The 13,755-nt window shown below is 40.2% G+C and overlaps 1 protein-coding gene across 1 annotated transcript in view; it reads left to right on the top strand.

The window, feature by feature from the left end:
* The window catches only part of lrrn2 (leucine rich repeat neuronal 2), an 84,883-nt gene extending 80,123 nt beyond the window's left edge, over window positions 1-4,760 (top strand). The window contains exon 2 of the mRNA XM_036559828.1: window positions 471-4,760. Coding sequence (XP_036415721.1) covers window positions 794-2,965 — 2,172 coding nt within the window. The 5' untranslated portion in view covers window positions 471-793 and the 3' untranslated portion in view covers window positions 2,966-4,760. The remainder of the gene's footprint in view (window positions 1-470) is intronic.
* Window positions 4,761-13,755: the final 8,995 nt, after the last annotated feature.

Below are 13,755 nucleotides of genomic sequence, written 5' to 3'. Positions count from 1 at the left end.
AGTTATTTGCAGAGCAAAAAATCTTAAAGCCATGAATTAGACTCACTAAATTTTAGTCTCCATTTCTCTCACATTTCTGCGGTAGTCATCTTTCAGCAGCGATGAGAAATGCAGCCAAATTTGGCTGTAATGTCCCAGAACTAATTTGGAGCTCCTCTTTTAGGGAGAGTGAAATTTACAAGCTGCAAATTATGCAAGGTGTTATGATACACAGCGATATCATCTAATTTTAGCCAGTACTGTACTGCTTTTGAAGCTGCAAATTTAAGAAAATGACAAACTATGTTTGTCTCACTGAAAATATGGCTTGGGATAAAAAAAGACCTTCCATATATTGCACTAAAATAAGCCATAAATAATGAGGCAGTGTCAACAAATGAAATACTGCTCAGATGTATGATGTAATGACTCATGACATATGTGATTTAATCTAAGTGCTACCCTGAGTGTCCTATTTTTGTCTCTTACAGGTATGCCTCTGAAGTGCTCCTGAATCCCCTCTATTGCACCACAATGTAAGATCAATGGACTAAATACAGAACCAAACCCATTTTTTGAGTCATACTCCAAGGCTGTCAAGGCAAGAAAGTTCACTTTCAACTTTTTTGACAAGTCCACAAGATTGGAAAAGATGAAACAGAGAAAACTTAATTTTGCAGACAACTTATTTGCAAGACTCAAGTGAACTCTGGGCTCGTCTATCACATGGACAGATAAGTGAAAGGCTGACATAAAAAAGGGCCAAAAAAAAAGGTCCTGTACACAGAGATAACATAACTAATTAACTTCAGTGATGAAAATGAGAGTGATTACAAAGTTTTTTGTGCATATTCATCTCCTGTTTGGAGTTGCAAGCTCTCTGGTTATTCATTCCATGCCCTGGAGGGTACCATGTCCTCACCAGTGTGTCTGCCAGATCAAGCCCTGGTACTCTCCCCAGTCTGTGTACAGAGAGGCTCCTACTGTTGACTGCAATGATCTTCTACTTACCCAGCTGCCCACATCCCTCCCTCCAGAGACACAAACACTCAGGCTGCAGAGCAATCTCATCAGTTCCCTGGATCAGAACGAACTCCAAGGTCTTGCTAATCTGACTGAGTTGGATCTCTCCCACAACAGTTTCATCAGTACCCGTAACCTGAGAATCACCGACCTGCCAGCTCTTCTCAGCCTACACATGGAGGAGAACCAGCTGAGGCACCTGCCAGAAGCAGCTTTCTCTGGACTGCCTAGACTTCAGGAGCTATATCTCAATCATAACAGGCTCAGAAGCATTTCTCCTGGGGCTTTCAAGGGTTTAGATAATCTTTTGAGGCTTCATCTCAACTCTAACCATCTTGTGATAATTGACAGGCGTTGGTTCCATGCTTTGCCTCAACTGGAAGTCCTCATGATTGGGGGAAATCCAGTGGACATAATCCAAGATCTCAACTTTAAACCTCTTGGATCTTTGCGTAGCCTGGTCCTGGCAGGCATGGGCTTGCGTGAAATCTCAGAAAGAGCTCTCGAAGGGCTTCTGAACTTGGAGAGCATCAGCTTCTACGATAACCATCTGACCAAAGTCCCAAAAGAGGCACTGCAGAAACTGCCAGGCCTGAAATTTCTGGACCTAAACAAAAACCCGATTCAGCTGGTGCAAAGAGGGGACTTCAGGGACATGCTTCACCTGAAGGAGCTTGGTTTGAACAACATGGAGGAGCTAGTCTCCATTGAGCACTCAGCAATGGAAAACCTGCCTGAGCTCACCAAGCTGGAAATTACAAACAATCCACGACTGTCATACATCCATCCTCAGGCTTTCCAGAAACTGCCGAGCATGGAGAGTCTCATGCTTAACAGTAATGCCTTGAGTGCCCTGCACCGGCAAACTGTGCGGTCTCTGCCAAGCTTACAGGAGATCAGTCTGCACACCAATCCCATTCGTTGTGACTGCCTCATTCGCTGGGTGGGCGCAGAGGATGACAAACCGGTTCGTTTCATTGAGCCTCAGTCCACATTCTGCTCTGAACCCCCTGAGTTAAAAGCCAGGAGAGTGAAAGAAGTTTCCTTCAGAGAAATGGCAGATAGCTGCCTGCCTTTGATAGCCCCAAGCACATTCCCATCCTACATCCAAGTCAAACATGGGGATAACATAGCCCTTCACTGCCGAGCACTGGCAGAGCCAGACCCAAATATCTACTGGGTCATTCCAAAAGGTTTAAGGTTAACTCCTTCCACCAGCTTTGGACGTTACCAGGTTTTAACAGAGGGTACTCTGGAGATCTTTGGCATTACCCCTGAGGAGGCTGGTTTCTACACTTGTGTGGCACAGAATCTGGTTGGGGCTGACACAAGGAGCTTGACACTAAAGGTGGAAGGAGCAAGCAGGGCTTACATGACAAGTGCTCAAAGAGGTAAGGATAGTCTTGAGGTACGAGATATCAAAGAACACTATGCTGTACTGTCCTGGCAAGCTGGCCACAACGTTCCTTCTGCCCGACTCTCTTGGATAGCTAATGGCAGCTTAGAAGATCACCATAGGCATAGTACCCGAATACTGGCTGGCACTAGGGGTTTCAACCTAACTCGTCTCCAACCAGGAACCCACTACAAGATTTGTCTTCATATGGGGCCAAATGACACCTCCTGTGTCCATCTCAGGACTAAAGAGGTGCCCATGGTAGCTCCTTCTCCAGACCTGACCCCGGCAGTCCTACTGGCCGTGTCAGCCCTTCTACTTCTGCTGGCAGCCAGGGCTTGTCAAGGGGGAGCAACGCTCAACTGGAAAGAGCAGACACCAGAGTTTGAAAAACCCCATACCACCATTTTGACCCAGGAGGCAAAGGCTTTTATGGCTCCAGCAGTGTCTCTGAAAGAACCACTTCAGCAGTACAGAGATAAACTCTCAACAGAGGGCAGTGGAAAGGAGATCAGTGATGCTCAGCCAGGGCATGATGCTCAGGGGCCAACAAAAGAGGCATGTTGAGTTCAAGAGCGCGAAGAGGATGTGCCACAGAAACCGTGCAAGCTTTGTAAAGCTACTCACAGTACAGCTCTCAGACAGTCTAAACTAACAGTCTCCTGAAACAAAAACAGAACTTTACTTGCCAGATCTGCATTACAAAGAGAGTGTTCCCAATTACAATTACAGTGATGTAATAAAAGAGATTTCATTTGTATTTATTTTATAATGGAAAAGATACAACACATATATGTATAATGAAAGCATTTGTTCATGTATTCACATACAGAAACACACACAGAAAGCTGGGGTTGATGCGGGTTGCAGGAGAGCTCTCGATTATTAATTCTGTTTGTAAGCAACTTCTGAACTTTACAAGTCTGCTATCACCACAGACCTGAGGGTTTCAACATGATATGAAGCACTCATATATTTTTCATACTGCTGAAGAGACTGATTTGATGTGTGGGTAAAGGAATTAAGCGAAAGACATTCCAAGGCTCTCAACTTTGCACCAAAGGGAGAGGAAACTGTTGTCGAATAGAACGTTCTCCTGATGTGAGTAGTTGAAGAGTTCTATGTCACTTTTATATTTTTTAAAATATGACACAGGCCTATTTAAAAATGAAGGTGATGTCTAAGAACAGGCACTGAAAGGATACATAAAAGAAAGGAAGTTTTTTTTAATATGTTGCATAACCATACATTCAGTATCTTTCTTTGCTAATATGAGCTAAATTGAGTGCAGTACAGAAAGACCCAGCTTTGTCAAGAGATATGTTCATTTCAGAAATGTTCGTATCCAGTGGAGACAGGCTGGAGTGACCTCTTCATAAAGATGGACATGTCTTTTACATCTGAGAGAGGCCCCCCACACATACCTCTGGGCTAATTAGGGCTCGGCGCTGTTGCGCCCCCTCCAAAAAATGCCAAAAGCTCTGACAAAAGGCTGATTAGCAACAGACATTCAGCCCTGACCCACTGTGTGCGTACCAGAGTCTCTGTTCAACGTGACATGGAAGGAAAAAGAGATTGTGGAAGATGTGCAAAGGAACATTTCAGGATCCAAGCAATGCAGGCCAACATGTGAACAGTGAATCAAGACATCTTCTTTCACAGATCATCTTCTTTGTTTAAAAAAAAGCAGAAAAAGAACAAAAAGAATACGTCAGTTATCTTTCTCTCTCAAAAGCGATGGAAAGAACGGACATTAGACCTGTCACTCTGCTAATGGGGACGCATCTGAAGAAAAGATAGTGCTGACTCCTCTTTGTGCAAATGGATAAGATTGAATACAAAACAATATCTTTTCCTTAATAGCTTGTCAGGTGACATTATTCAGTGAAGAGCTCTGCGCTGAACCATCTAGGAGACCCAGCATCACTGAATGACATACGTATGCCGAAGAGGGGTTAACAAGGCGAAAAGAGAGTCCTTCGTTTTTTAACTGAAACAAGGGAACTGTCAGCAGCATTAGGGATTATGAGCTCTGCTCCTATCACTTCTCAAATGTGGGGAACCCCTTTTTCTACAGTACGTCATTTATGGTAATCCTGCTTTGTTTGAGTTTTTGTCAGTTTGTGGTTGATGTGCCCCCTCGTTTCAGTAATCCTCGCTCTAACTAAACGCAGCGCTCTTTATTTTCCATTTGATATCATTTGTTGGCTACTGTTTTTTTTCTATCACCTCAAAAGCTGTACATACAGTAAATCACCCTGAATTTCCTATTCAGTGTTCCTCTTCCCTTTCAGAAATAATTTAGATGACTGTGTGTTAAATTCTATTTTGAGGTATTATTAAACCATTTTGGACTGATAAATGGCTTGGTTAATTGCAGAACATTGATGGGGCAGCATGGCGGGGGGGGCGGTGGATTATATCGCAACTCAGAACAAGTGCAACCTTTAAATCAAGCTTAAGCACTTAAGCTCATTCAAAGTCAGGGTCTTAGGCTACAATTTCTCTTGCCATTATGTTTCATGAGCTCCATATGCCTTTGGTCGACAAGGGGCATAATTTCACAGAGCTACCACAGATGTACCTGGAGCAATTCTACTTCCAATTATAATGAGCATAAATATTCATTTCGCCTCACTGAAATGGACTCACCACAGGAAGGAGTTTCTCTAGTTTCTGGAGATTTGCAAAATAGCTCTCAGCTTCTTAAAATCTCGCAGAGGAGCCCGAGGCAGGTGATGTTCCTCTTCTCGGCAGCAGATCATCGTCCCTCCAGTATCCCAGTGTTCTCTTCGCCTCCAGTTCCCTCCAGTATACCCCCAATTGAATGAAGAAGCCATTTCCTAAAAACAGAAACTTCGGAAGAGTGATTAATGTAAGAGAGAGAGAGAGAGGGGGAGAGTTGAGGGATAAGTCAAAGAATGTCTGCAGACTCAGAGTCAACTGCCTTCAAGGTGAATTGACCCATCCGTGCTTCACTCAGAAACACATTCTTTCATAGTAACTCTTGGAAGGCTGAGTAAGGTTTACAGAATGTTGGCAAAAATCACAATCAACCTAATTTAGGTCAAAATTTGCTTTGTAACATCATGTAAGAGTTTCCAGCTTAAAATGCTAGGCTACTGAACTGGATTATGTTGTTGTAGCCAGGCAGGTCGAAAACACCCGCGGAGCAGTTGGGGGTTAGGTGCCTTGCTCAAGGGCACTTCAGTTACGTACTGTTGGCTCAAGGGATCAAACCGGTGACCTTCCGGTCATAGGGCTGGTCCTAACCTCCAGCCCACGACTGCCCCCAGGCAGTGTTCCTCAACTTTATCCTGGAAACCCACTGGCTTGCACTTTTTAGTGTTTTCTGATCACCTGTTGCAACTATTCAGCTCATTAACAGCCTATTATTGGGTTAAAGTGTCAGGAAAAGCACTAAAATGCAGAACAGTGGGCCTCCAGGATCAGGGTTGAGAAACACTGCTATAAAGCTTACTTAACCTCACAAAAGTTGCTTCGAAAGTACGAAAGAAGGCATTTGGAGCATAGATCCTACTGCACATGACCTACTGATGTTACTATCAGCAGCACCTGGATTCTAAAAGTTGTCAGAAGTGTTCACATTTTTGAAGCATTATGATCTTATGAGCTCCTTGTGTTGTCAATACAGAAGTTAGTTTAGATGGTACAGCCTGGGAGAATTTACATCAGTTGTGAGGAAATTCTCTGGATTTCTGCATGATTGGCTGAATTTGTACAACTGGTTTGACTATTGACAAATTGTCCACTTTACTGATCGGCGATGCCGCTTGATGTTGACTAGTCGCTGATTACATGATTATCACACTAACAACATGGATGCCTCAGAGAAGACAACAGGTGAGGAGCCTGGTAATTTTGAGGTTGGTTTCCTAGCAATGCGACCCAGGGCTCGTTAGAAAGGGCACGTCACACTCTACTGACCTGTGTAGCTTGGCTTCATTCTAACATTTCTCTCTGCTGATCTGCAGTGGTGCAAAGATCAGAAATTGAACATTGTTAACTCTGGTTTCCCAAAGACTATGAAAAAAAGTCATGTCGTTGGAGAGGTGGCATAACGTCCTATAATCCTGTAAAGTTCGAAGAAAGTTACTCTGATTTCTGGCAAATTAAGGTGCTCTATATTTCTCTGGCTCTCTGGACCTCCTCCACAGGTGAGAAGAGAATCTCGGTAAGGCTGCCTAGGGTGCGACTACGTTGAATATAAAATTGGATTCCAGTCGCTGTATCTCTGGTGGCAAGCAATGTGATCCAGGGCTCATTGGAAAGGGCATGTCACACAATACTCACCTGTGGAGTTTAGCTTTGACATGAATTTTTAAAGTCTCTTGTTGCACAGCATTCCTTTCTCCTGTGGTTTTATTAGGCTTTATTTTAGTTTGACTCAACTTACATCATATAACACAAATCAGAAGTCATGCAACCCCTATTAGCAACCTCTACAGTCCTCTTCTGAGGTATGTATTGAGCTGTACTGAACGTGAACCAAACTTTATTCTGAAGATTAGGGAACGAAACTGTGTGTGAATTTCTACGGCATGGAAAAGTAGAATTCACACCTGGAGATTTCCAGAGCTCATTGTTCTAGAAGTTTGCACTTTTTCCATCAATGACCACCAATAATTTGTTCAAACAGTTTGTTCACTACATATGGTAGTGTAAAATTATAAGTATGTTGCATTTGCTTGTCTTTATATGTATTATTACAGCTTACACAAAGATTAGATCACACTTTCAGTGAAATTCATGAAGTAATCCAGATCATGCAAAGGGGTAAAGTACCCTTTTTCACAAATTTACATCAGTATCATTATAGGAATGGGGTAGTTCTTCTGCATATAACTGTACACATTTTATAGCATTGGAACCATCTTATGGAAGCTATTTCTGCAAACTTTGCTATAGCATACATCATTTCACTGTGTAAAATACACACAAGCATGCCACCACTTGAGAGACTGAGTGACCTTTCTTACTTTCACCCGTAACTAAAAGCACTTTTGAAAGCAATATTGGGCTCCTTTTCAGTATCAAACAGAGCTGGATAATTCAGGTCCAGACAGTAAAAATTCTCCCCAGGATTTTGTTCTAATTGACTGGACACCTCTGCTGCTGCTTTGGGCTAACAAGCGAAGCCAGGCAGTTGGAACAAAATACTGGTCAGGATTCTAACTTTGTAGACCTGAACTACACACTTTTCAACTACACATATTCAGACTCAGGTGGTAACAGAATATTTGTAACAGTACTTTGTAACAGGATACTATGACTGCAGAAAAAAGGCAGTAATCAAATTACAGATACATGATAAAATTAGAGTGATTACTTGCAGAAGTATAGACAATTGCAATTGTCTGTTCTCTACAGGGCATAAACTTATATACATATAATAAGTAATTTTAGTGCAGAATTTCAAATTATTCGCTGAGTATAATATGTATATATATAAAAAGCATAAAATGAGTCCTGTGCAAAAGGTTGTATATATATATATATATATATATATATATATATATATATATATATATATATATATATATATATGTGTGTGTGTATATATATATATATATATATATATATATATATATACAACCTTTTGCACAGGCCTCATTTTATGCTTTTTCCATATGATTTCCCATAATTTTTAATATATTAAGTTCATCAAATAAACAATAATTATGCATGTGCATAAGTGTGTTCACAGTAGAGGACGTGTTAACTTATTTTCATTTAGAAAATCAACAAAACAACCAAGGGGTGCCCAAACTTTTGCATACAATTGTACATTTTAACCACTCTTGCAGATCAAATGTGATTTTTTCATTATTTTGTTTGCATTTATGCACACATGGGTGATGTGAGCTCACTCCACTAGTCACACTTGTCTCTGTGGTTGACATGACAACAGCCAAGTTGATTGGATTGTTGTGTCTTATTTGTAACAAGCAGTCAGACAGTTAAACAGTTTGTCCTCTGCTTCATCATGTATGGTGTGCATTTCCAAAAGCAGCTGGGCTATGGACATGCAGCTCCTGAAAGCTCTGTGCTTCTTTCACATCTCCAAAATGGAAAGTAGCCCACCAGTGGCACCTTTTTGATCAGAATATCTTTGTCACTTGAAGACATTCTGATATTTGTTAGGGTTTTTCATAATATATCTGGTAAATGCTAGGTGATATTCAGGGTTCTCTCCAAATAAAAATGCAATTCCACATGGAAAACCGCAAGGACAGCGATTTCAAAAAAGCTAAAGCCTGACGAAATTTGACAAGTTAATCAAACTAATTGGTGAAATACATCCCAAACATTAACATATAAAGTGATGTGATGTCTTCCAGTTTCCTCATTTGTAATGCCGTCCCACACGCTCAAATAAGCCCCCGTCTAACCTATTAAGGGTGGAAATGCCAAAGTATAAAGCTCAATGCGCCACTGAACTGTAACCCTTCCAGTTAATGGGGAAAATCTATTTTCACAGTTCAAGATCAAAGTTGAAATATTATAACCATTTTGCAGCAAGCTATACTACAGCACTATAACATGATGCTGTAAATGCTGGGGTTGCCAAATTAATGATTTAATGAATGACCCACTCAGCACAATTTCCTGATCAATGAGAGACAGCACCTCAAGCTGAATTTGATTACCTCAAGCCTAATAACAGCTACTTCCATTTTAGCACAGCTGAAAATGTAATTTATGATTAAATGCTACACTAACTAAATGATATAAACTGTAGCATTGGCTCCTCCATTAAAAGAGTGAGCTGGGGGAGAGGGTTGTGTTAAAGGCAAATTTCAGAATATATCCAGTTACATCCAGCTCCAGTAAAAGCACTACTAGTGATAAATTACCAATTTATTAGGTACACATAATTTGCACCTACAAGGCTTCTTATTGCTGGAGTGACATGATAGAAGAACCTTTTGTTTTGTTTCAGTGAAGAATCTTTCAATGTAAGGTTCTTGAAAGAAACACTGAGAGGTGTAGCCTGAATGAGAGCTGTGAAAATGAAGGACCTCCATATAAAGGTCTTTCCTAGAACCATGCATCCAAACCAAGAAACATTTAGAAACCTCTATTTTAAGGTGCTCTCTGTATGTTTAAAATTACTCACTGTAGCCTAGCTATTGCTGCACAATTTATAGCCCTCTGTTCTGTCCATCAGCGAAAAGGGACCACAATCAGACCACCAATGACCAGGTATTATTTGGGTGGTTTTTAAACACACTCTCAGGAAAAAAGGCACTAAACTGTCACTGGGGTGGTACTGCTGAGGATGCATCAGTACTTTTAGTTAGAGAACATCACTGAACCATATTTCATTGATTTTTTTTTTTATTGTAATGACACCCTGTCTTGTGTCCTGCCTTTTAGTGTGTTGTTTTGTTTTTAAAAATTAGTTTATGAAAAGGTACAAATATGTAGTTATACCTTAAAACATTGTTTTATCTTGATGAAAGAAAAATGTACCTGCAAAGTACCTCTTTTCTGACAGTGCCCTTTGGTCTTACTGTCCGCTTCATTATACATATCTACCTTGCTGGAGGATTTTGTAGATGTACAGTTAGAGAAAATAACTCACCTTTTTCCACACACACACTTAGTCAGTGATCCTTCATCAGTGGTAAATTTCTGAACTCAGCTCAACATTGTTGTCCAGTAACTTGGTTATTTTTCATATACAACCCCATTTCCAAAAAAGTTGGGAACACTGTGCAAAATGTAAATAACATGTCAAATGCTGAAACTGAGAAATGTCATTGTTTTTTAATAAAAAAAAATATATATATATATATATATGCCCATTTTGAATTTGATGGCAGCAATATGTTTCAAAAAAGTTGTGGCGGGGACAACAGACTAGTAAAGTTGTGTAATGCTAAAAAAAAAACACCAAGTGGTTAATTGGCAACAGGTCAGTAATATGGTTGGGTATAAAAAGAGCATCTCAGAGAGAGTCCTTCAGAAATACAGATGGGAAGAGGTTCACCACTCCGTGAAAGACTGCACGGACAAATAGTGCAACAATTCAAGTAACGTTTCTTAATGTACAACAGCAAAAAAACAAAAAAAAACAAAAAACAAATGAGGATTTCATCATCTACGATACATAATATTAAAAGTTTCAGAGAATCCAGAGAAATCTCTGTACACAAGCAACAAAAACTAATATTGACTAGCTGTGATCTTCATGCCCTCAGACAGTACTGCATTAAAAAACAGACATGATTCTGTAGTGGAAATCACTGCATGTGCTCAGAAACACATCCGAAAACCACTGGCTGTGAACACAATTCATCGCTGCATCCACAAAAGCAGGTAAAAACTCTACCATGCAAAGAAGACACCAGGATATAGAACATCAGATTTAGTTAAAACCAGATATACCTATAAACAGGACCAGAAACGCCACCACTTTCTCTGGGCCCGAGCTCATTTAAGATGGACTGAGGTAAAGTGGAAAAGTGTCATGTGGTCCAATAAATCAAAATTTTAAATTCTTTTTGAAATCATAGATGCCGCATTCTTCAGGCTAAAGACCATCCGGCTTGCCATCAGTGCACACTTCAAAAGCCAGCATCCATGATGATATATAGGGGTGTATTAGTGCACACAGCATGGGTGACTTCCACATCTGTGAAGGCACCATTAATGCTGATATTAATGGCAAACATATGCATATTTACAGGTTTTGGCAACATAAGCTGCCATCCAGACAACATCTTTTCAGGAAAGGCTTTTCATATTTCAGCAAGACAATGTCAAACCACATTCTGCATGTGTTACAATAGCATGGTACTCTAGTAAAAGAGTCTAGTGCTGAACTTGCCTGCCTGCAGCCCAGATCTGTCACAACTGAAAACATTTGAGTTTTGAGAAGAAATATATTAAAATATGATAAAGGAGATCCTGAAGTGTTGAGCAGCTGAAATCCAATATCAAGCAAGAACAGGAAAACTTTTCACTTTCAAAACTTCAGCAATTGGTCTCCTTAGTTCCCAAACATTTAGTGTTGTTGAAAGGAGAAGTGATGCAACACAGTGGTAAACATGCCTCTGTCCCAATTTTTTTGGAACTTGTTGTTTGTATTATTTTCAGTTAAATATAGGGTTTGCATGATTTGCATATCATTGCATTCTATTTATTTATTTTTTTTTACTTTTGCACAGCGTCCCAACTTTTTTAGAAAAGGGATATCTAACATGCACTGAATGGATGACATTAGTAGGTAGTTAGCTTAGTATCAGGCATTACTTCCCCTTCCAGTCACACTGACTAATATGCTAATTTATCATAGATATTTTAAAATTAGCTTACTTACTGAAATTATCAACAAATATATGAATCTTCAAAATACATAAATTACAGAGTAGACTAAACATTCAAATGATACCATAAAAGTTTGAAGAAACTAGAAAGTAAACAATTACTTTTAGCATATATTTTGGAGGTGCTTTTGCCTTACACATGGACAGACCACTGCAGAATGCATTACCATGGAGACTGGGTGGGCGGACCCTGTTGCACCATGACTTTCTGTTGGTTGTATAGGCTGTAGGTTGGATTTGAAGAGCATTCAACACCATTTTGGTGAACTTACATGCTTTAGAAACAGTGTAAAACAACTATATCTGGTTTTCCCTATAAAACAATTGCCTACATTTTGATATTTGGGCATAGATGTCCTTCCATCCTGACTTTTATTCCCAGAACGGCATTCAGGAAATCAGTGTACTGGACACTCTTGGTTCATCATCTTGACCTTATGCTGAAAATATGAGTGAAGTCTAACCTTTCTCTAAGGTAAAAAGGTTTAAATAAAAAAAAACCCATTTAAAAAGAAATTATTGGGAAGCTCACATTTTGCACTTTGCCAAGATTAAAGCACTGGATCTTCTGTTATTATGCTGGATGAGAGATGTAAGACCACTGCTCAATTGCAAAATCTCTCCACATCCTTCAGAATGGTGAGTGAACCATTTTGGCATGGCACAATTTGCATCATTACCTGGAAGACCTTGTCACAACCCATACTTAGTCTCATTGCTGATCTCCATGATGCCATGCATCCTAACAGGATTCCTAGAAAAAAAGACCTTAAAACATTGCAAATCCAGCATATATATTTCACACTGGCAATTAGGTTGTGTGTTTACAATATGTGTTTGTTGCCTAAAAGCTATGTGTTTGTCTCATGTGACATTACAGTCCCGTTCCAATCAAAGATCCAGTGATATGTAGTGAACTTCAGGTGCTTAAGTTTGTGGTTGACGGCAGGAGGGGTGTTCTTCTGGCAAAAACAATTTCTCGGTTTGGTGGTGATGTCTACTTACAGCTTTGTAGACCTCGTGCAACCAACTCCTGCAACTGCCCAACTGTGATGCTTACAAAAAGATTTTGCCTCTCAAATGATCCTCCTCACGGCATCTGAATGAGAAATTACATCCTTTACTAGCAGGTTTATCACAGCTCTTGTTGTGTGAAACCTCTTAATCATCACCCTAATAGTGGAGGTAAGTATTGTCAGTCCTGAAACAAATTTTTTTAGGCCAACAGTCTTCTGTCTGATTCCATTTGCACATTCTCTGATCTTCTCCGTACTGATGAATAACTAAGGCCTATATTTCACTGTCGAGTCAAATGGTTCTCAGGGTCGCATTGTGCCAGTCTGCACTAGTGTGGATTTGTGACACTGGTTACAGTTCCTTTTTTCCATCTGTTGTGCCACTAAATCAGAGTCATGAAATAGAAAAATTATATTACACAAAAGATTGGCTAACTACTAACAGCTACACACTCAGCACCCACCACACATTTGGCATACGGTCATATCCAGATCAACTTACAATGTGATCATTTTACACAGGTAGTCAAAGGTAGTGTTAGGAGTCTTGCCCAAGGACTCTTATTGGTACAGCATAGGGAGTAGGGGTGCGGGAAAAACTCGATTCTTAGATGCATCGCGATGCGGACGTGAACGATTCTGAATCGATTCATAAATGTCAAAAATCGATTTTCTAAATATTTAATTTATAACGTAATGTTGACAGAGCGCAAAAGTTGGAACTGGAAGTGGGTAAGAGCAGCGCCCGGACGGTCTGTGGCGGGACATAACAAAAACACAAGTGGAAGAGCGAGAAATCCGACCGGCTCCCTCTGCATTAAAGCCAGGTTAGATCAGGAGTCACAACCTAAATGATAAGAAGAGCCATTTTGCCTTTCAACAAAATCAAACCACCTTGGGAGCCACAACATGTAATGTCCAGTATGTCTCCATATGTGTTAATGTCCTAGTATGGGCTAAAAATATAAACGAGAACACAGATTTA

This window comes from Colossoma macropomum, unplaced genomic scaffold (assembly GCF_904425465.1).
Source record: "Colossoma macropomum unplaced genomic scaffold, Colossoma_macropomum, whole genome shotgun sequence".
Lineage (NCBI taxonomy): Eukaryota > Metazoa > Chordata > Actinopteri > Characiformes > Serrasalmidae > Colossoma > Colossoma macropomum.
This window is presented reverse-complemented; position numbering and strand designations above follow the sequence as displayed.